General features: G+C 40.5%; 2 protein-coding genes across 3 annotated transcripts; one reads left to right on the top strand and one right to left on the bottom strand.

Moving 5' to 3' along the window:
* Window positions 1–1,432: 1,432 nt before the first annotated feature.
* On the bottom strand, window positions 1,433–14,911 carry anln2 (anillin, actin binding protein 2). Of its 2 annotated transcripts, none has more exons than XM_070830735.1 (23): window positions 14,836–14,911; window positions 13,971–14,070; window positions 13,691–13,858; window positions 13,174–13,269; window positions 12,894–13,078; window positions 12,475–12,567; window positions 11,369–11,456; window positions 8,771–9,108; window positions 8,590–8,684; window positions 8,197–8,326; window positions 7,823–7,958; window positions 7,430–7,618; window positions 7,145–7,271; window positions 6,671–6,719; window positions 6,261–6,314; window positions 6,149–6,181; window positions 5,516–5,537; window positions 5,226–5,335; window positions 4,746–4,799; window positions 3,927–4,013; window positions 3,561–3,668; window positions 3,326–3,471; window positions 1,433–2,815 (listed from the first exon to the last, which is right to left on the bottom strand). In XM_070830735.1, the coding sequence occupies exons 2-23, from the start codon at window positions 14,062–14,064 to the stop codon at window positions 2,650–2,652; spliced, it is 2,568 nt and encodes an 855-aa protein (XP_070686836.1). In that variant the 5' UTR covers window positions 14,065–14,070; window positions 14,836–14,911; the 3' UTR covers window positions 1,433–2,649. The 2 variants fall into 2 exon arrangements, with proteins under 2 accessions (XP_070686836.1, XP_070686837.1); XM_070830736.1 differs by having other exon boundaries at window positions 11,369–11,453.
* A 2,924-nt stretch (window positions 14,912–17,835) lies between these two features.
* On the top strand, window positions 17,836–18,961 carry LOC139202019 (C-C motif chemokine 4-like). The gene is made up of 3 exons (XM_070831481.1): window positions 17,836–17,937; window positions 18,042–18,168; window positions 18,649–18,961. Exons 1-3 carry the CDS (start codon window positions 17,874–17,876, stop codon window positions 18,755–18,757), a joined length of 300 nt encoding a protein of 99 aa, XP_070687582.1. The 5' UTR covers window positions 17,836–17,873; the 3' UTR covers window positions 18,758–18,961.
* The last annotated feature ends 2,428 nt before the right edge of the window (window positions 18,962–21,389 follow it).

Raw genomic sequence — 21,389 nt, 5'->3', positions numbered from 1 at the left:
TGCTCTCCTCCAGAAGATCCAAAAAACAGACTAAGAATTCTTTTCAGGCAAAACAAAAATGACAATACTGTTTCCATTTAGTGACTGCGCCTGATCATTTTTATGTAGTCCCTTATTCTCTTGATTGTGTAAGAGCATTAGACCACAGCCTGAAAAAATTATGCGTTGAACAAAGTTGGAAACGGACCAAAATGCTGTTGTTGTATCTGTCACGGTGGGTCCTTCTTTCTTACATGACACGAACAAGGCTGTCCTCCTCAGTATCATCTCGTGCGTGCCACACAGGAACAGTTTCCTCCTGAGCCATGTAAGGTATCGAGCAGAGGTTGACACACCAGGATGTTGTGCAGAATGTATTCCTGTAAGGGTGGGACCACATCGCCAAGGACAACAAGGCCACCGACCTGCTGTTCTCTGGTCCTGTCACACTGATGAAGTGTAGCGTCAAGACAAATAACACTAATGTCTAAACTTTTGAACTGACTGACCATCAAGCATTCAGCCCACTTGATCCAGAGCCAAGTACTCCACCAACTACTTGTTACATCAAGTGAACTTTGTAAAGCACTATGAGACACTCTTGTGATATTGGGCTATACAAATAAAATTGAATTGAAAATTGAATTGAATCAATTTGACATTTGCTGTTGATGTTCCTAGTCCCCAAACAATGCTGCTGACCTTTCCTCTAGCTGGTCAGGTTTCTTAAATGTTTGCGTTTTGATTAATCAGAAATAGAAAAATCTGCACGTTCTAGTTGGCAAAAAAAGAGTGTGCATACTTGTATTTGCATAATCCTTATGTACTCAACTTAAATTTCTACCCTAAAACCTGCCAATGCTATGCATGGTGACAAACCCACTGAAGTTCACTGAGCTGTACCCCCACCCAGCACCCAGGGTATAAGAATGCTACAACAGCTGGTAGTACTGGCTCAGCACAGCTGTATGCGTGTCCTGAAGGCAGAATCAAGTGTTCCCCTCCCATTGTTGTTGTCATCACCTTGAGCTCCATAACACCCACCATAGCCTCCACCCAAAGGAGCTATGGGACGAACAGGAAGTCTAATTCTAGACCACTTCCTGTATGACATTCCTGACCTGAGCTGCCTTCCTGCCAGACTCTCTCAGGCTCCGTATGTATGTTAGATCTATGGTTCCTCCAGTCAATGTAAATGCATGTACAGAGGAGTGTGGTGATATTAAATGGCTAGGAAGTATTCAAACACATTCAATCTTGTTGTCTGCTGAATCTGATTGAAATAACATTGTGCACTGACTTTAACATGTTTTCTGTTGCAAAGGAAACATAATATATGATACTATATGATGTTGAATAATTATGCGTTAGCCTTTTGTGCCAGCAATTGCATGCAAGACTCCTGTCTTGACTGGACAAGTCCAGCAATTTAAACAGTTTTTGCAGCCATTTCAATCCATTTATTTTATTGGTACCTGCAATTAAGTGCATAGAATGAGAGTTCACATGAATAACATTTATGACAAAGTGACAGACTGATGTTGGAAAAACATGGAAAAGGACATCAGACAGGACAGACTACATTCATTGTAGCAGCATCATTCCAGTCCCCTCCTCTACCTCTCCTCTTCTCTCATCCACTGTATTACATATATAATATGGGTTTAAATATGTCAAATGTATGGGTGTATTTATGTGCAGTAACACAAACCATGCTCTTAGGAATATGAGTGAAGACTTCAAGGCAACAGTGACACACTGTACCATCAAGAGGAATAGATCGATTTTGACTGGTTATGTGTTGTTCTAGCATATTTTAGAGTAATAATTTGAAATTATCTGGTGAATCATTGGAACAAAAACGTGCACCAACTTCCACCTAGAATGGATCGACCGGGCCCATGATTGAAAACGTATTATTTCACCAAACAGAAGCAGATACTGTGTTTGCCTAAGAAAAGCTCCCATTCCAACACTAGCTAGCATTCCCTCTCTAATCTAGTCATTTGTAGTGTTTCCTGCCATTTCAAATACATTCTCACCCTGGATTAGTTTAGTAGATTTAAAGAGTTACTTTTCTTTCAACATTTATTAGTGTATCTATTCAAAAGTGTTTATCCTTCCAGTTTAAATGATACAAAAATATAATATGAATCAATATATGCGTAAATTATTTCAAAAATATAAACTACATGAAAAGTTCCACCTTAGTAACTGAAAGTGACCAAATTATACTGCCAACAAAGGCTAAAGCAGCTGATTGATACAGAAAAACAAGTCAAACTAAAACCTGATTTCCACAAAATCACAATAAAGAAAAACTAAAAATATTCAAATGGCAAGTGTAACTTCGAAAATAAAAGTGAAAACCAACAATAATGATTGGATTCAGATTAAAAAGAAATAAACAATAGTATGACAATCAAATAGATACCTCCCCAAAATAAATCACCATGAGATACATAACTCATGTCATGTACGAAACAGTGAACCAGACCCTACAAAGAAGAAGCTCCTCTCTTGCAGCTGTGAGATAAAGAATCTAAACTCTGATGTCAGCACATCTACGGTACCTGCCACTTAAAAGCCGCCTCCAGGATGTTGCCATGGATCCCAGGCAGCCGAATCTGGGAGAAAGCACTAAGCAGGCATGTTGGCTTAGTGATGTGATTACAGTATGCTCTCTCTCAAGTTCCCACTGCTGGACGTGTTTGACTGGTGACCCTCTGTTTGGGGTGCTGATGTCTGGTTCCATGTGTGAAAGTCCAGGAGAGTTTGGTTGAGTTTCTCCATCCAGTCCAACCTCTCCTGTTTGGTGTCAGCTGAAAACCAGCACCTGAACAAAAACAACATCCGTCAGTTTGTGTGCTCGGATGATAGGAGCGCTGTACGAGCTGTTAGGAGCCAGTTCAAAGGCTATCAGCCTGTTCAGACATCTATCAGAGTTGAACTAATTGTTTTACTTCGCATGGAAGATAACTATTGTTTTTTTCTACTTTTACCTCAAAATTAAAGTGGCATACAATATCAAATGTAGGTTGTGTCTAAAAATGTATTTTGAAACTAAATTTCTGATGTCACAGAGGGCGTTTCTCATCAAATGTCAAAAGTAAAACACCCTCTAGCTGGGTGCAGCCAGAAAACTGTGAATGTAAGTGCCAACTATATTTATTATATCTATTTGTGCCTTAGAGGGGCTGAGGTTGGTTATAATCCGTGAACATAAAACACAATGAATCTGTTTTGAAGCTCTAAGTTATAACTAAAAGAAATCTAGTGCATTTACGCTTCACTAACTCCCCCAAATCCAATTTTTCTGGCTGTTGCACTTGATATTCAGTCTTACTTGGCCATGGCTTCCTGGGGGTCATCCTGCTGCTGCTGGATGTTGCTCACCAGCTCAAAGGTGAAAGGCCGAGCACACGAGTCCCTCTTGACAGGCCTGACGCTCTGACTGGGGGAGCTGGACAGAGAAATGCTGCCCTCTGCCTCCTGGGAGGTTCCACCAGAAAACAGAGTTAAATCTATGAGATGTAACTTGGCGACTTACTCTGTAGGTGTGACTCTTGGTCCATCTATACCTTAGTTTCTCTGTCGTTGGGGTGGTTCCAGTAGTACATGTTGCATCCATTCAGAACAAAATATCGGCGATGCCACACCCCATATCCACTGATCAACTCAAACATTGTCTGAAAACAGAAGCACAAAAAGTGAATTTAACATGCAACGAAAATGCAGTTTAAACCCGTCTAACATTGATATCTGTTACACAGTATGTGGAGTAAAGAGTGGAGCTACATCCCTGATGGAGCGTGGTGTAAATCTGCTTCTTGTGAGTGTGATCTAGAGATACAGGCACTTATTTGTAGTGACAGTACGATACTTAATAGCTTGTTAAGATGGATGTGTGCAATATAACATAATAATATAATATAATAATTACTGACCAGGAAGCCCTGGTGCTGGACATTTGAGTGACTCTCACTCTCCAGGCGCAGGTAGATGTTGCCCTCTAGAGGAGAGAGAAAAGGCACCTGCAGGTCAGGGAGAAAAGGGAGGGGAGACACTGTTAAACTGCTCAGATGTGACAGAAAACTATATTTTGAAGAATTTCATACCAACATGCTCTTCATCTACTTCTGGAAAGAAAAGCTGCCTGAAACTCTACTGATTCTACTGTTCTAGTCAAACTGTGACCATATGTGGCTTTTAAAATGTTTCCACTGATAAGTGTTAGATATGGCAACTGTCGTCATGAGCACGCATCACCATGGTGTGACATTCTTCTTTTATTTTTAGAGCTAGTTAACACACACACACACACACACACACACACACACACGCAGACAAATACTACTTCTACAAGGAAAAACACACAATTTCATGATTAGAAGTTTCTACGCTGCCATTTTAGTCCTGTGATCCAAAATCAAATGACGAAGGACTATAGCAGAAATGCAACAATATGTGTACAAATACACACCATAAATGTACAAATCTCTAGTAAATATCTATATGTTAATATGCTTTTTTTGTATTCTGACCTTATGCACTGTCAATTTACAAAATATAAAAACAGGATATTGTCTTTGCTTTTTGAGATCACACAGGAAACAGGTAATAAAATGAGATTCACTGATCAAACAAACACTGTCAAGACTGAGGCAACAATTAATTTGCAGGACTGAAATCAAGAGTCAGAGGTTAGGTTATTTTTGCAGAGAAGCAGAGGGAAGCAGTGAGAGGTGTAGGGATGGTAGTGAAACCTTTTCCTGAAATTCATCCCCCAGCAGCCTCCTGATTTTGCCTTCAAGTTTCATCTGAGTGGAGGAAGAAAGACAGGGAGGGGGAGGGAGGCAGACATGTTACATCACCAGTGAGCACACCCATGTGTTGAAACTTCAAACGGAATAAAGAAAAGACCAAAAGGAGTCCGTGCTAGAGGTCAAACATGAAATACACAGCGAGGTGTAAAACCTGGTGACACTGGATGGGTTACGTGGGCCATGCTGCTCCCCTCTGAATGGCATCATTTCATTAACAATTTACATTTGAATTTACGTGCCAGCACTTCCACCAAACTGCATTCATGAAATATTATTTTTTTACTTGCCAAACTGACTAATTTCAAATGACCAACAATCCAGCATTTCAGCAGGCCACAACGGTGTATTAATCTCTAATCTGTGAAGCTGCCAAAAGCAGCGCAAGCAGCATCTCCCAACAATATCAGGACAGATAATCACCTTATCCAGAGGGAACTTGCTGTGTCCCAGTGAGGCCAAGGTGATCTTATGGGAGCCCACCAGACAAAAGTTACTGGAGCGACGAGTGTTGAGAGCAGGAAGACCAGCAGCTGAAAGACAAAGAACACAATGAAAATTCAGCCTCCATATCAAATTCACAAAAAAAAAATTCTGAAAATGTACTAGCAACCATTCTACAGTTGTCACATTGAGTGAAAAAGGGAAAAGATGAAGCCTTTTGTACTATAACAAATAATGACCAAAACAAAATTCAGAATTCTCAAACTTACATGTCAGACTGTTACTGGCTCTCTGTTGAAAACATAAGAAACAGGTTTAGGTTATTCCTTCCCAAACTTAGGGTCACGACGGTCACCGAATTGGGTCACCAAAAGAGTTAAATACATTTCAGTGTTCTGATATGTGAATTCATTTTCCTGATTAAAATAGAAGAGGAGTGTTCTTTTTGCTATGTTGGTCTGTTCAGAGTGCAGGGCTGTTTACGTGTGTGTTACGTTTGTATCAGTCAAGTGTGTATGTGCGTCAATTACCATGTCAGAGAAATGTCAGAAATTCTGTGTATATGATTGATTGATGTGTGTGTGACTACTGAGGTGCGGACAAGTGAGGGTGGCGATTTTGAATGATAATTCCTCTGTCATTTAACAAGCATTACCATTTATTTTTACTGTATTGTCACTATATTCTATTTGTATTATTAGACACTATTTTAAATTCACGGTTTGTTGTGTTCATTATCACTTCTAATTTTTTGTTTTATTTTGTTTTTTCAGCTTAAGACATTTCTCTTTTGGGTCTCAAGCTGAAAATGATAGGGAACTCTTGGTCAAGATAATTGTTCCATGAGAGGTGAGAACAACAGACTGTAAGATTTGGGCATGAAATAAAGACTGGATACTCACTGTGATTGTATTCAGAAGCTTTCTTGGCGTGACCTGAGTATGTAAAGACATCATGAATTACTGAGTCATTGATAAATTCACACCTGGCTCATTATTTGGCTCAGCCACTTACCCGTGACTTGGTGGTTGTCCGGTCAATGTTGCAGTTGCTACCCGAGGTGTGGGACTAGATGGCACAAAAACAGCTACGTTCAGCTACTTCACCCTAGCAATTAACTCCAACAGGCCAGCAAACACCCAGCTAACAACATGTTAGGCTAGCTCTAATGCTGCCATCAACCATCTGAGCCTCTTCAGCTACCTCATCCTAGCAAGTAGCACACCATACAATTCTGTCCATAACATCAGCAGTTATAACCACAACAAACAGGATTTTGTTCCACAAGCATACAGTAAATTGTATAAAATACTCCCATGTGTCTGTTTTAAGTAACATAGAAGTTTAGAATAACAACAATTAATATTCTTTCAATAATACATAATAAAGAACTCAAATCAGAACATTAAAATGTTTTGTCTCACCAGACTGTAGACTTCCACATCAATCTCAAAGGATGAGCGAATATCCTTCCTGAAATAATAGAGACAAAGCAAGAAATCCATGAATCTAATCTCTCTCAGTACTCCCACTCTATATTTTAGGAGCTCAACATGAAACTTGTGCAAAAGATCCAAATGTCCCAGTTTGGCTAAGGTTGTCTGGATGTGTACATTCATTAAATATTTGGTTAAAAAACCTGATTGTAAACTAAAAAAGCCAACAGACTTGTCCATTAATGTTACTGGCCGAAGCTGAGAAAATGGGTTTTATGTCCCTATGAGAAAGCACATGCTGTTTGTTCAGAAAAACAGGAAGAAATGCATTGGTAGTGCAATAGTAGTGCATTGGCCTTGGTTTCCTTGAAAGGCATTATATAAAACCAAGCTATTATTATCATTATTATTATCAGTTGTAAAATAAAGTAACGGCAAGTCAGCTATTGAACTGCAGCTCACAGAGTGACAGAAGTAGGGAAGGAAATGGTGTCTCCATTCTGAGCGTCAGCAGCTGTTGCCAGGGGGGTGGCGACGATGTTGCAGGCCCCGTAGCGGATCAGGATGAAGAAGTAGTGACTTGGACGACCTAAATGGTGACACAAGGAAGAAAGAAAAAAAAGTGCTTGTCAGCCATTTGTGTTGATTAAGCCTTTAAGAGTTTAATACGTTTTTATTTGAGTCTTACAAATGCTGAAAAAAAACAAAAAGGAAAAAAAAAAGTACAATGTTTCTTTGCTGTGCTACCTGTGCGGTTGTGTGAGGAGCAGACAAATTCCACCTTGAGAGGCAGCTGGATCTTTGTGATGCTGACAGTCCCTCTGCAGGGCTGCTGGGAAACATACTCCCTGTCCTCCCCTGCTGCTTCTCCTGACTCGGAGTTCCTCTCCTCCCTCAGTCTGGCCACCTCTGCCAGCAGGGCAGAACGTTTCTCACCTGGAACAGTCGAAAAACACGAAAATAATTAACGTAAAAAATGCAAATATGTGTATGTGTAGGTCTTTTGTTAATGATACAGTGATTTATACTATTTTCTCAACTGTATGTAAAATGTTAAAATTATTTAAAGAGAATAAAACAGAATGGTCTGTGCATGATTCCTATCTATGGTATACAAAGTATGATTGTATGATTGCATACAGGAGACCAGCAGAAGTTTTTCGGCCTCAGCCTCCTCCAGTGAGCCTCGTCCGTGCTCCTCATCAGTACAGCAGCTCAGAGCCTGCAGGGTCTGGTTGATCACAGTCTGCAGCTTCCCTGCCTCTTCGTTAAGGGCCTGGACAAAAAATATGCAAGATTGTGGGTTACTTAACATTTGCACTGGATTTCATTTATATCAAAATGAGGTCAGTGTAGATAACATTTACAGTTGAAAGACTTAAAAGAAGCATGTCATAAAAATCCCAGAGGATATTGCAGTGGGGGCTACACCGTGAATACTGACTGGCCTTCTGTGAAACAGGCAATGGGTTTGCATTCTTCAATTAACACTGGTTGAAAACATCACAACACACCGTGATTTTCTCCTTGGCGTTGACTGAGGGTTGAGGTTGGGACTTCTCTGCAGCTCGTCTCTGAACTCCGGGAGTCACACTCTGAATGGTGGGCAGCTTACTCTGTCTTTGTGTGCGGTATGCATCAATACTGTCAATCACAGAATAAACCAACATCAAATTACAGATACATGACAGTACCAATCAGCTACACAATCAGATTTAAGTACGTTAACGACCCATGAATTGAGGACTACTAGCAATCCTACAGCTCCTGTATTTATAAAAGCTTAAGAGCAGTAATTAGAGATATGAAGATAGTGATGACACAGTATGACATGTTCATAAAATGACAGAATAGACATATAATGCAGCCTTTAAGTAATTCCAAAAACATGGTTATGTTGCTGTTACCTGTATAGAGGAGCTGATTCAGCAGGAGGAGTGGTGATCTCTTCTGGAGTCAGGAGCAGAGATGGAGGATTGGACTCCTGGCTCACTGCCAATCGCTGTTGTGGGATATGGAACATTCAAATATTTTTCCAGGTCCTACATTTATCAAAACATGTGTACTGACAGCTCAAAATAGTCTTACCAGAGGTGTGACCACGGCCTCCACAGACTTGCTGAGAGGAGAGAGAATGCCGCTGGGAGGAAAAGTCAGCAGCTCATCTCCATTGCTTTCAAGCTTCTTGCTCTCATAGCACTCTTCTTCTTTGGCCTCCTGCTCTTCTTCACTTTTCTCCTTCTCGGACTCTGTGTCCATCTTGTCTTTGTCTCCAGAGCAAGCACCAATGCCACTATCGTGGTCCTCAGTGTCTTCATCATCCACCCTCTCTTCTTCTATCCTTCCAGCATATTCCAGCACCTCCTCGAACATCTGGTCAATTATTTCAGCTGTGTTAGTCTCATCGTGAGAGCTCAGCTCAGCATCTGTGGAAGGAGATAGAATGTCACCTTTTGAACCAAATAAGGACAACAACTTTAACATTAGGCAGATGGCTGGTGAGGTTCACAACAACAAAGTGTCAAAACTGAAGAAACCCACAACAGATGGGTACCATCCCATAAGTGCACCTGTGCAATACCAATTATGTGCTTGTGGCCCCATATTGGTCTCTCTACAAGTTACTTGTGTCCCAACACAGTTAGGCTGAACCGTACAGCTCTGCAAAGATACACACAAACATTTCTTTTTATCCTCAAATAAACTTCTCTGAACACCTTTACATGTTTGCTTGTATTCAGGGTAGAAAACATATTGCTCTTTATATAACCCAGCTTATGCAGTTTCCCAGTGACCAGTGATCTCTGTCTTACAAATAAAGGACGTCACCCATGTGTTCCACTTCTCTTCAGGTGTCCTCAAGCAGCCCAGGTGCTCATACGTGCATCGTCTTACGGTCCTCACCTGACATGCTTGCCTCCATCCTGGACTCCATGGAGGTATTGGTCTCAGACACGGTTGAGTCATTGATTAGCTCAGGCTCCAGAATAAAGGTGACTTTCTTTGAGCTTTCTCCTCCCTCTGCCTTGCGTTTTTCCCCTGTCATCCCATTTACAACACTCTGCCTTTCATCTACTGCATCTTGCACCATTTCTTCTGTCTCTGATGCCTGGACTCCTGCCAAACACTGAGCTCCATCACTCACATTCACATTAGTGTCTGATGATTCGGTCTCTACCTTAGTTTTAGCTACGTCTTCAGTATCTCTTTCATGGGCTTCATACTCCGTCTGTGTTTCTGTCAGAGGAGATGCCTCCATTTGATTCACTCTGCTATTTGGGCCTTCGCTGTCTGACTCTAGATCCATGTCTTCTTTTATATTGACTGTCTGGGTCTCCTTTGACGGTTGATATATATCATCCTTATCAGTGAATCCTTCTGTGTTGTTTTGGTCTTGTTTTATTGTAGAAATATCCATAACTCCTGTGACATTTCCCTTAAAACATTCTTCACAGGACTCAGTAATCTCTTGGTCTCTGTTCAAAGTAGACTGGTTATTCCCTATGTCATCTAAACAGCTTCCTGACTCCAATTTGTCTTCCTCAGGTCTTTGTTTCTCATCTTCCTGCATTTCAGAGGTGCCAGCAATCTCAGCAGAGACACTGTCCAAATAACATTCACCATCCTGGATGTTAGAGGGCTCAGTGTAATCTGTAACACTGACCCCTTTTTCTTTGTCCACTCCAGCTGATTCCAGCTTCTCTTCCTTCCCTTCAACACACACATCTTCCTTCTGTTCTTCAGCTCTGACAGACTCCTCCTCCTTGCACACATTATCTTTAGGATATCGCCACAACCGTGACTCCTCATCTGTTGATGGCTCAATCCCATCTTCACTGTATGAAAAACCATCAGTTTCGTCGACTTCTTCCGATGAAAATAGCTCAGACCCATCCTGTTCATTTACTTTAGAAACCTCACCTGTTTCCTTTACGTTTGACTCCTCTGGACAGACTGATTCTAGTAAGTTCTGCTCAACACCTGTTGGCAACTCATGCTGTTCCTCACCGAAAGGTGCTTTGGAGAAACTGTGATCCTCGCTGAAAGACAACTTCAACACAGTCTTGGTCTGTGATAGTTGGGACCCTGGCTGTTTTTCTTCATTTCCAACTAGAGCCTTGTGCTCATTCTCCCCCCTGACTTCTTCACACTGATTAGTATTTCGGTCCTTCCATTCCATTTGCAGCTGCCCTTCACTGGAGTTTTCAAACTCTACATATGTTGCTGGGGCTTCCGGGTCACTGGGAGCATTTCCAGCTGTTGAAAAAGTAGTCTTACGTCTTAACACTAAGCTGTCTACACTTGGCATACTTTAGTGCAGATACTGAGTATTCATATCTCTTCATGGTGCCAAATGATCTAAAACCTTTAGATATTCAATGATATTGATTATACTGGGAAAAAACACAGCAATTCAAATTAACAAAGGAAACACATCTGGCATGACAGAGGACTGACTCTTTGTACTACAGTTTTTCTGTCCCATGTTGATTCTGAAATCTAATCTTAAGGAATTGGCTGATGTGGCACCAGTGCTTTTTTTGTTTTTAAAATTAAAGTCTGTATACTTCACAGTGGAAACCTCACTAAAGTAACAGCAGATTGTAACCACGCATGACTATTTAATTCTTACTGCATTAATGAAGACGGTATGGGCAAAAGTCAATTTGATATCAAAAGTCTCACCTGTCCCATCTGCAGAAAGATTCTCTGCACCTGATGTAGGAGCTTGAATGAAGCTGCCATCTTTCATCTCAGCATCACCATCAGCCTGCTAAGAGTAACAATATCAGCACCAGGAAACAAGAATAAGAGGTAATACTGCAGAACAATATTTGCAAAACGAATTAAAGAAAATAAATGACATGTTGCAGAGAAACTGTGCCATGAATGTGACAGGAAAAGAAAATACATGTTCACAAACTTCTCCACGGTGACTCCATGCAGTGTACCTTACAGGGATAGTGATATAATTTTGAATAAAATGCCTGAAACAAAACGTTCATCTCTATGAAACTGTCTCTTACTTTGCCACACAATGTCATTCAAAATTAAACAGTTGTCTACAGTTTATTGCATGTGAAGTAAAAGAATAACCCATTGTGTGAACAGCTCATTTCCCCCAAACCACACCAGATAGGTGCACTATAAGAAGTGAAGTTCCTTCCTCTACAAGACAAAAAATAGTTCTGCCAACAAAAGTAGTGTGCTCCTCTACTGCCACTTTCCTTGTTCCGTGATCCAATTCCATTCTTATCACTGCCCATTCTGTTGCCTCCAAGGACTGCCCACGTGTCAAAGCAAAAAAAGTGGCAGGAAAGTGAAGAGTTGGTCACAGACTCACATCCCAGGGCTGCATGGGCGGCCAATGAAAACGGCTTCTAGATCTAGGATCCCAGGCAGGAGATGAGGGGCCAGGAGGGATCCTTCCCTGCTAATGTTTACATAAGCTGGTGTGTAAAAATACATTCTGAGACTAACTGGAGGAATTACTCACTAAACATGAAAAACAAGCTAAAATAGAGTTGCCAAGTGATTTCGAGGGCCCGTTACTGTTGGACGTTCTACTTGCCAGCCACAGGGTTGGCATCCTATTTGTATACGCAATGCCCATTAGTAATGGCAAACCGTGAACGAAACTACCTGGAATTCCAGTACTATAGCTATTTTCAGTCACTTTTAACAGCCTCAGAGAAAGTCTGAAAACAGTTGAGGTGTCTAACAAGACATTACTGATAGCTGCGACTAACACATTCTTTAAAAAAGGTAAAACATTATGATCACAAACCCACCTGAGTTAACGAGGGATCAGAGCTGCTCCTCTTCAGCCAGGCATTCTCACTGATTGGTTGGAAAGGCAACTGGCTCAACTCCTGTTCCCGCTCCTGATCAGTGAAACCACATCAGATGTCAGACATAAACTCTACAGGAACTCTGACAATCAAACAGCATATTATTTGAATAAGAACTGCACATATAAATCAGATAAGGGTACTTCTGCCACTAGTAGCTTCAATCGACAAAGGTTTTAACAATCAAAGATTCACAAGCACTGTTGAGGAATATTGATATTACACATTTATGTTTGTACCATAAGGCTTTTGAGTTTATTTGCTCATCTAAGTACAAGAACCTAAGAGCTAGAATAGTGTTGATCCCAATAATGTACGTACTACTGATGAATTTCAGTAATAAAAGCCCCTGGTCCAACCTGGCGAATGCGAGAAGCCTGCTTGGAGCTGGGTGTTGTAGTGCCCTGGAGTTTCTGCTGAATGCCAGACACAAAGTTGGAGCAGGTCCGAGGGCAGTGGCTGTCAGGGCTCGGTGTAGGGGCGGGGCTAGCCTGAAAGACTGGAACTTTAAACCGCTGCATTCGCTGATTAAATTCGTCTTCACCTGGAAGAAAAAACATTTATAGGGGGGAATGTTCTCAAAAATAAATAGAAATCTAAATTTTGGTGGCAATAACCTGATGAGCATTGCATCCTCACCGAGTATATGCTGTCTGAAGCCCTTTTCATGGATGATGACTGATGGGCTGTCAGCCCCTGGATCAGACAGGCACCGCTGGGCCAGAGGACCGCCTCCTGAAACACAAACGCTTGTTGTTTCAAATTACAGTATTTATCGAACCCCAAGACACTCAACACTCAGAGTGCTCAACTCCTTGACGATAGTTCTTAACTTGCATGCAAATACTTCAGCTTGACTGTTCACCTTGTCTACTATGTCATGTTACCATCTTGAGCAGTTCCTGCTAAAATACACAGCATGAACTGTATGTGTGTTGTATGTACAGATATGTAAACATATACACACGGCTGCCAGTGCTGAATCTGCTTTAGAGAGATGTTGATGCAACTTTACATTCACTTTTGAGGCTGCAGATTGTGTTAAGTCTGTTGAACTTTATTGCATTATACTAGGAGGAGTTTCTAAGATTCAGTCTACCCTCGCTGATGAACACTCGAAATATTAGCTTGCGAGGCTCAGTAAGGGCAGGATTACCCTCTCGTCTCTGTGTGAGCTGCTGGACACGGGACCGGACTGAGGGCACAATCGGCGTATCTGGCTTTGACTCAAACTCAGCTAAACGTCTGGAGGGTGACGATTTGGGATTATGGTTCTCCTGACCAGCTGCACCCACACGTCGCCGCTTCTGGCCTTCATTGACTTCTAAGACATTGGATAGAAAGATTTATGAAGCAAAAAAAATCACAAATGTACAAAAGACACACTGTACTTTCAAAGATGTGCCCAGTGACCTTCACATCCCTGACACACAAACCTGATTGCGAGGGGACATTGTCCTCTGAATCTGACAGAGGTGCTCTCTGTCTCTTCAAGCTGACGCTGCCACTGTTTTCTTCACCAGCTTCCATACTGAGCTGCAGACACAGTGACATTACAGACTGGTTACGTATCTTGGGACGTCAGCTCTTTTTGAAATGAAACATTTAAGCACGACAGATTTAGTAGAAACAAGAGTCAAACCTCGGCAGTTTTTATAGCAAGCAGGTAATTCCTCAAAATACCTGCTTGCTATTTTTAAAATTTGCCCCTGAGAGTTACAAACCACATAAATACGAGACTTGTTAACAGTGAAGGGCGTGTATGTCATTATCAAGGCCTACTCTTAACGATACCATGAAAAAGATTTGGCTGAAATGACCAAAGTTTTCAGGCGTTTTTATACAGAAAGAAAGAAACTCCAACACTGGATAAACCGCTTCAGCATTTTCCCCAATAAAATGAAATGTGACAACGCCCAGCTCAAGTCCATTTATAGATGAAACGCACATCCATACAAAGTTATGCTAACTAGCCAGCTAACGCTAAATACATGGCGTTATCATGTTAACACTGCCAACAGCCCTGTTAGTTAAATGTATTATTATTGTCGTTTTTAGTCTCCGAGCATTGACAACCTGCCACCGGACAACTACAGCAACTACATTAGCTAAGCTAGCCAATTAAGTCAACTCTGAGTCTGACCAGCTCGTTTTAAGCTAAAGTATCTAAAGTTGGCCATCATGACGTTAGCCTAGCTTAGAAAGACAAGCTCAGCAGGGGCAAGCTGTCCTGTTAATGTGTTAATAGAGTTAGCAAAGCTAATATATGTTACATGCCGAGCGAGTCATTTGTTGCCTCACCTGAAAAGATGTCTGTATGGACGCTAACTAACTGACAGAAAACAAGACACACTGTTGTTTTATGCTTCCAGTCTCCTCCTCCAACTTTGAATTTCAGCGGGCCTTTCGACGTTAGCGAAACATACAACTGGAGTCCCGTAAATACGCTTGAAGAGGGAGCGCTGATCTGGAACCAGCCCAAATGTAGCAGGCCTGCCTCGCTCAGAGGCCGGAGGATTCTTTAACCTGACCCCAGATCTGTTCGTGCTGAGAGGCTCGCGGTCAGGCCCCTTTTACCGTAATACACAGAGTAAACACGCAAACCAAGAGTCATCACAATGTTATCCCTGTAGAGCTTTGAGGAAAAACCATTTTGATGTGCGACACATAGCTTTAAGATCGGTAATTGATAAAAAAAAAAAAAAAAAAAGATGAATAAAGATGAATGATGACGTAGATGAATAATAAATAAATGATAATTATAATTACATTTTTAATTGTGAGAATTAGCCATGCATAATATGATTTCTCTCCACAGAACCATTCTCTTACTACTTTTCGGGGTCACAGTGGCACCAACTTGCACCTGTGAATACCATTTGTGTTTAATATTCTGGAAACAAGTGATCAGAGGATACAGAGACAGAGACCACTGACCTTGTAGTGCCACCCTACCAGGCTTCACAGCTAGAAGCTGGTTGATGTAGCTGCTACAAGAGACTGGATGCAGTGAGGCAGAAATTCCAAGCCACTTGAGGTAACAGAGGGATCTTCTAAATAAAAAATACATCAATAAAATGTATGTTCTCAATGGATTGCACATGTCCACAACACAGAGAGACATAATTATTTGCAATCTTGTATGTGAAACGTAGATGTACCTCAGTGGCATTTCCCTGAACATTTGTCAAAAAGGTTTTTTTGTTTTATTTAAGTATATTCTGACATATTGGTAGTTTAATTTGCTTGACGGGGTGCTTCTTCTTTAGTGAGGAAATTGATGAGGTTGCAAATGCATGCACAGCAGTGATCTAAATAGGTCACAGCACATTGCTATACCTGTTTGTGTGTGTACTTGACTGAAAATAGCTGCGATAAGATCTTGCGAACAGAATCTATCTCCATCACTTCGGTCTGCACCACATAGATTTGCATAAAGGGAAGAACTGACTCATGATAATCTTGTAGTGTAATTTACCCTGGAGGTGGCAGGAACCAGTGTTTCTTTATTTTAAACTAAATATGTGATAATAGTTTCCTTGTGGTTCATGTTCCAGTATGACGGAGAGCCCCACGGCAGAGGCTATAATCCTACAAACTTTTTAACAGATAGTAATTAGACTTGCTAGAATGTCACTTTTTTCAATCAAATTATTGTCAAAAGATAGTTTTGGTTTGAAATTGGCCAGGCTCTGAGATATCAGGGTTCGAAATTTCCACCCTGTTCTACATTTTTAATAGGGATTCATTCTCAGGGAGAAAGTCCTCCCAGTGAAAACTGTGGATCATGCTGAGTAAGGGGGGACATTATTTTTGGGAGGGCACTCTGTTCAAATATGATTTATCATTGCTCATCTCTGCTGAAGGAATCCCAGAGGCCCGTATATCAAAACCTGGGCAAATTGAACCAAACCAAAGCTTTCTGCATGGTTTAATATCACTAAGGGTAGATGGTAAAATATCATTGTATGGACAGTCACTCGTGTACCAACCTCGCACAATGACAGCACGCAGTGAGGTCAGTCCTCAAGGGCTACAACAATCCTAGAGCACTTGTTGCATTTAAAATCCACCAACATCTGAACTGACGTTGGTGGTTTAGCTTTTCTGATCCTGATTTCTTTGGTTGGTGGAACCATGACCGGATTAACCTGCTTTTGGGGACGAACGTAAGATGCGAGGCAGCTATTTCCACCACATCCTTCCCACTCAATCCATCAATCAATCAATCTTTATTTATATAGGGCCAATTCACAACAGCGTTATCTCAAGACGCTTTCCATAAAGAGCAGGTCTAGACCAAACCATTAAGAGAGACCCAACGATTCAGGAATTCAACAAACAACCAAAATAATAACAGCAGCTATAGTATGGACAAAGGGAATATGACTAATAATAAGCAATATGGTAACAGTGACAATAGTTAATATATCCCACTGTCTAATTTGGTTAAATTGATTCATTTATGAATATGCAACATTTAAGAGAACCTATACTGAGATATACTGAGAAACTGGTACCCTCTTAAGGGGCCTTGAGATCAAGCATTGAGCAGGACAAACCATTTGACACACAGGGAGGAAACCACACAGGAGGTCTCAGGTACCTGGAGTCCCCGGGGACAGTTTCTTGTATTGATGGGTTGATCCAGGTTTGAGTGGAATACACACAATTTAATATCAAATGTTTTGAGGTGATAGAAACCAGCTCTATCTAAATCAGTCTTAGCTACAGGTTGAACGCATCTTTCTACTTTGTAAAGAACCTGATCGCTTTCAGCAAAGATAATGAAACGCACACTTAACGTGTGTTCTCTGGAATCTATAAAAGGTTTTGAACGGCAAATGTTGTGAATGTCTGCTCATTCTGTGTGCACTTGGACTGGTCTGAAGCCTTGGTACTATCTGCTTCTGGAGATGGTGAAACAATTAAAGTTTATCTTAAGAGACAGTTGAGAACAAATGGACTTGAATTCTCATGATGACATTTCCAACAACTACATATACACAACGATCTAAAGATAAACGCTTAACTTCCTTTTTCTGTGGCAGGAGATGATTTTAATCTAACCGTGGCCTGTCAGTTTAGAGTAACTCCCTCCCCCGAAGTAGACAACAGCGGCAGTGGTGGAAAGATGAGAGAGTGTGGGGAAATTCTGGCCCGAAGTCTCATGGATTGATCTAGGATGGAAAGGCTGACATCACGCACATTTCGGTTCCGCAATGGACACCATTTATATTGGGCACGGTGCTGACAATTGATCACACCAAAAGAGAGGAGAAGAACATCATCATCATCATCATCATCATCATCATCATCATCATCTCATTGCCAGCATCATGAGGACTCTCTGCTTCGCTCTGGGGCTGCTGCTGCTCGTTGCCTGCTGCTGCGATGCCATGCGTGAGTGATCAGTGTCTCTGCCTCGTCGTCTTCAGAGCTCACTCACACACACACACACACACACACATTTGTACTGACTTCCTATCCTGTCACCCTCCTCACAGCCGAAGCCCTGCAGTACAACACGGCACCTGCAAACTGCTGCTTCAGGTTCTACAAAGGCAGTTTACCTTCACATCTCGTGTCTACGGTAACCAAGACCCACAGCTCCTGTCGACACCAGGCTTTCATGTGAGTTTGCACTTTGTTCTCCTTATTATTTTATTCTCTTAATTGGTGATGAAATGATTAATTAAAAGATGGACAACCAATGACGTCCAGACAGGCTTTATAATGATAATAATGATAATTAATTAAATAATAATAAATGATGATATTTTGTTATTGATATATATTTATTTATCATGTATATATGTATATATACACACACACACACACACACATCTATATTTTAATCTTTAGATTAAGATATAGATCTTTAGATGTAGGTATATATATATATATATTATATATATATACATCTATATTTTAATCTTTAGACTTGTTAGACGTGTCCGGGCGTACCAAGGCGGTGTCGTTGTACGCTGTTAACAGTTGTATAATGACAATAAAACCTCTTATGTCTTATGTCTGCTATCTGTGATAATTAATTACACTTCCTTTGCGACATGAACAAAAGTGGATCAGCTTTCTCTTCTGGATGTTTTGCAGAGTCCAGACTATCAGAGGAAGACAGATCTGCTACAGTCAGACCTTCCAGTGGGCTCTGAACATCTACAATCAACTCCGCAACACTAAAGGCAGCAGTCAGCAGCACTGAACATGTGTTGCAATATAACGTTTTGTTAAACCAACACTAGGACGAAGCGCATTGCATGTTCCGTCTTTGTACTGTAAAAAAGGGATTGCTGTGAGAGACTTGATTGTTAGCTGTGTGTGTTTCTGAGTAGAGTAAATAATGACCTATATCATCAGCAAAATCCCTCAGATTATTTCAATGTGCAGTAGTGTGTCACATTACTAATAAATTCCACCTTCAAAACTTATGATGGAGAATTTTTTATTTCTTCTTTCAAAAGACAAATGCTCTAATGCTCCTCAGCTTAGACGCTGAGAAAGCATTTGACCGGGTAGATTGGCAATTTCTAGAACAAACACTTATTGAGATGGGATTTGGTGAAAAATTTGCTAGTTGGTTTCGGTTGTTATACAAGAATCCCAGGTGGAGAATTAGAGTAAATGGGCATTGTTCTGATTTTTTTGACACAGAGAGAGGAGTGAGACAGGGAGATTCTCTTTCCCCCATCGTCTTTGCTCTCAGTATCAAGCCTCTGGCGGAGGCCATACGGCAGGACGTTCAGATTGAAGGGATTGAGGACGGTGGGGGGAGAATTCATAAAATTTCCCTCTTTGCGGATGACATCCTGCTTTTTATAAAGCACCCTCTTACTTCAATACCTCGACTCATGCAGTGTTTAAAAGATTATGGAGACATTTCCGGTTATAGAATTAATCAAAATAAATCGGAGGCAATGATGATATCAGGAATGTGGCCACATCAACTTAATGAGACAGTGTCATTTCACTGGTCTAAACAAGGATTTAGGTACTTAGGAATTATTATAATACCTCAAACCACAAAACTTTTTGAAGCAAACTATAATAAGCTAATTAAACAAGTAAGGAGCGATCTGACCCGCTGGGAAGTCCTCCCCCTTTCTCTGTTTGGCAGAGTCGAAACCGTTAGGATGAATCTGCTTCCTCGTCTCCTGTTTTTATTCCAGTCGCTGCCCATAAGAGTTTTTCATTTTTACCATGTTAAACAAATTAATCTCTCAATTTATATGGCAACACAAGAGACCCAGAATTAGACTTAAAATACTTTATCTGGCTAAAAATGAAGGAGGTCTGGCATTGCTGAATTTGAAATTTTATTACTGGGCAGCTCAGCTAGCAGCGATTGTGAGGGTGCACTGTTATCTGTCCTGCCCTTTGCGGACTTGAAACATGTTAATAAAATGAAGATTGGAAATGAATGGATAAAACATACTATAAAGGTTTGGGCAGAAGTTAAAAAGATGCTTAAAGATAGTGGATCTATGTCTCGAGCTATGCCCATAGTGGGCAATGTTGATTTTCCACCTTCGATTTCAGATCATGGCTTTAGGAGATGGGCGGCTAAAGGTCTCATTATCTTTAATCAATTATTTGAAGAAACACACTTAAAGTCGTTTACCCAACTTCAGGAACAATTTGACCTTCCTTCAAATGATTTTTATAGATATTTGCAAATTAGGCACTACATTACAAATCATAAAGAAAAAAAGCGAATTGGCAAAACCCCAAATAGCATAGAACAATATTTTATAACAATTTTGGAAAAACGTCTTCCATTACATAAACATGTCTCCCATCTCTACAAAAGACTTTCATCAGACCTTTTTGAGAATACTTATAATATTAAGGAAAAATGGGAATTGGAATCTAATACCTCAATAGAAGATGAACTTTGGGATAAACTTTGTAACAGCAGTCATAGGGGTGTCAACGGTCAGCAGTGGAAAGAATTCGACTGGAAACTCAAAACCAGATTTTTTCATACTCCTCTGGCTATTTCAAATTTTGTTAAAGATCCCTCAGCAGCTCTATGCTGGAGACAAAGCGGTAAAATAGGTGATCATACGCACATACTCTGAGACTGTCCAGTTATTTTTAAATACTGGAAAAATATCATAAAATTATACGAAATTGAGAAAATTATGAAAAGAAAAATCCCTTCAGATGTACTGTTTTACTTACTTGGTGTTATACTGGCCGACCTTTTCACTGCTGACCAAAGACATATTTTGCATATTCTATTATTGGTTGCCAAGAAAACTGTAACGGCAAATTGGAAGAATGTTAAATCACCAACTGTGGCTGAATGGAAGCAGAGGTTGAGACAGGTGTATAACATGGAAAGAATGACCGCATCACTACAGCTGACAATCGGAGGTGGAGCATGGTTGGAAAATACCTGATGATGTGAACTATTCGGGTGGATGAGGTTGTTCTTTAAGTAATGGAAACAGGCCCTGACATGAAGTGAATCTGTTCATTAATTATATTTAATTTTTGTTTATTTATCTATTTTGTCTGTAGGTTTATTCTGTTTGTTTGTCTTTATTATTGCACTGTATAATGTATATCTGATGTACATTTGCATTATATGCAACAATATTTATGTATGCAATATGTTTTGTACTTTTTTTTTTTTTTTTTTTGGTTTTACATCACCGATCTTGTCTCAGATAATGTTCTATGTTACGGGAAAAAAATCAAAATAAAAAGTTCCAAAAAAAAAAAAGGACTAATGCTCTCACTTTTACATCACTCCTTTAAGTGAAGCGTTGTCAGATGTTGGACTTGCTGTACAGATGTGTGGATTTACACATGCAGTGCACGGTGAGTGA

This window comes from Pempheris klunzingeri, chromosome 5 (assembly GCF_042242105.1).
Source record: "Pempheris klunzingeri isolate RE-2024b chromosome 5, fPemKlu1.hap1, whole genome shotgun sequence".
Taxonomy (NCBI): Eukaryota; Metazoa; Chordata; class Actinopteri; order Acropomatiformes; family Pempheridae; genus Pempheris; species Pempheris klunzingeri.
Note: the sequence above shows the minus strand (reverse complement) of the source record. Positions and strands in the feature narration are given on the sequence as shown.

What these genes read in the sequence shown, in the direction of transcription:
- LOC139202019 (XM_070831481.1), top strand. Translation starts at nt 17,874, where the DNA reads ATGAGGACTCTCTGCTTCGCTCTGGGGCTGCTGCTGCTCGTTGCCTGC. An exon ending in CTGCTGCTGCGATGCCATGC is followed by an intron (nt 17,938 to 18,041) that starts GTGAGTGATCAG and finishes CCCTCCTCACAG; the next exon opens with CCGAAGCCCTGCAGTACAAC. An exon ending in TGTCGACACCAGGCTTTCAT is followed by an intron (nt 18,169 to 18,648) that starts GTGAGTTTGCAC and finishes GATGTTTTGCAG; the next exon opens with AGTCCAGACTATCAGAGGAA.
- anln2 (XM_070830735.1), bottom strand. Translation starts at nt 14,064, where the DNA reads ATGGAAGCTGGTGAAGAAAACAGTGGCAGCGTCAGCTTGAAGAGACAG. An exon ending in CTGATCCCTCGTTAACTCAG is followed by an intron (nt 11,457 to 12,474) that starts GTGGGTTTGTGA and finishes TGTTACTCTTAG; the next exon opens with CAGGCTGATGGTGATGCTGA. An exon ending in TTCCCTACTTCTGTCACTCT is followed by an intron (nt 6,720 to 7,144) that starts GTGAGCTGCAGT and finishes CTATTATTTCAG; the next exon opens with GAAGGATATTCGCTCATCCT.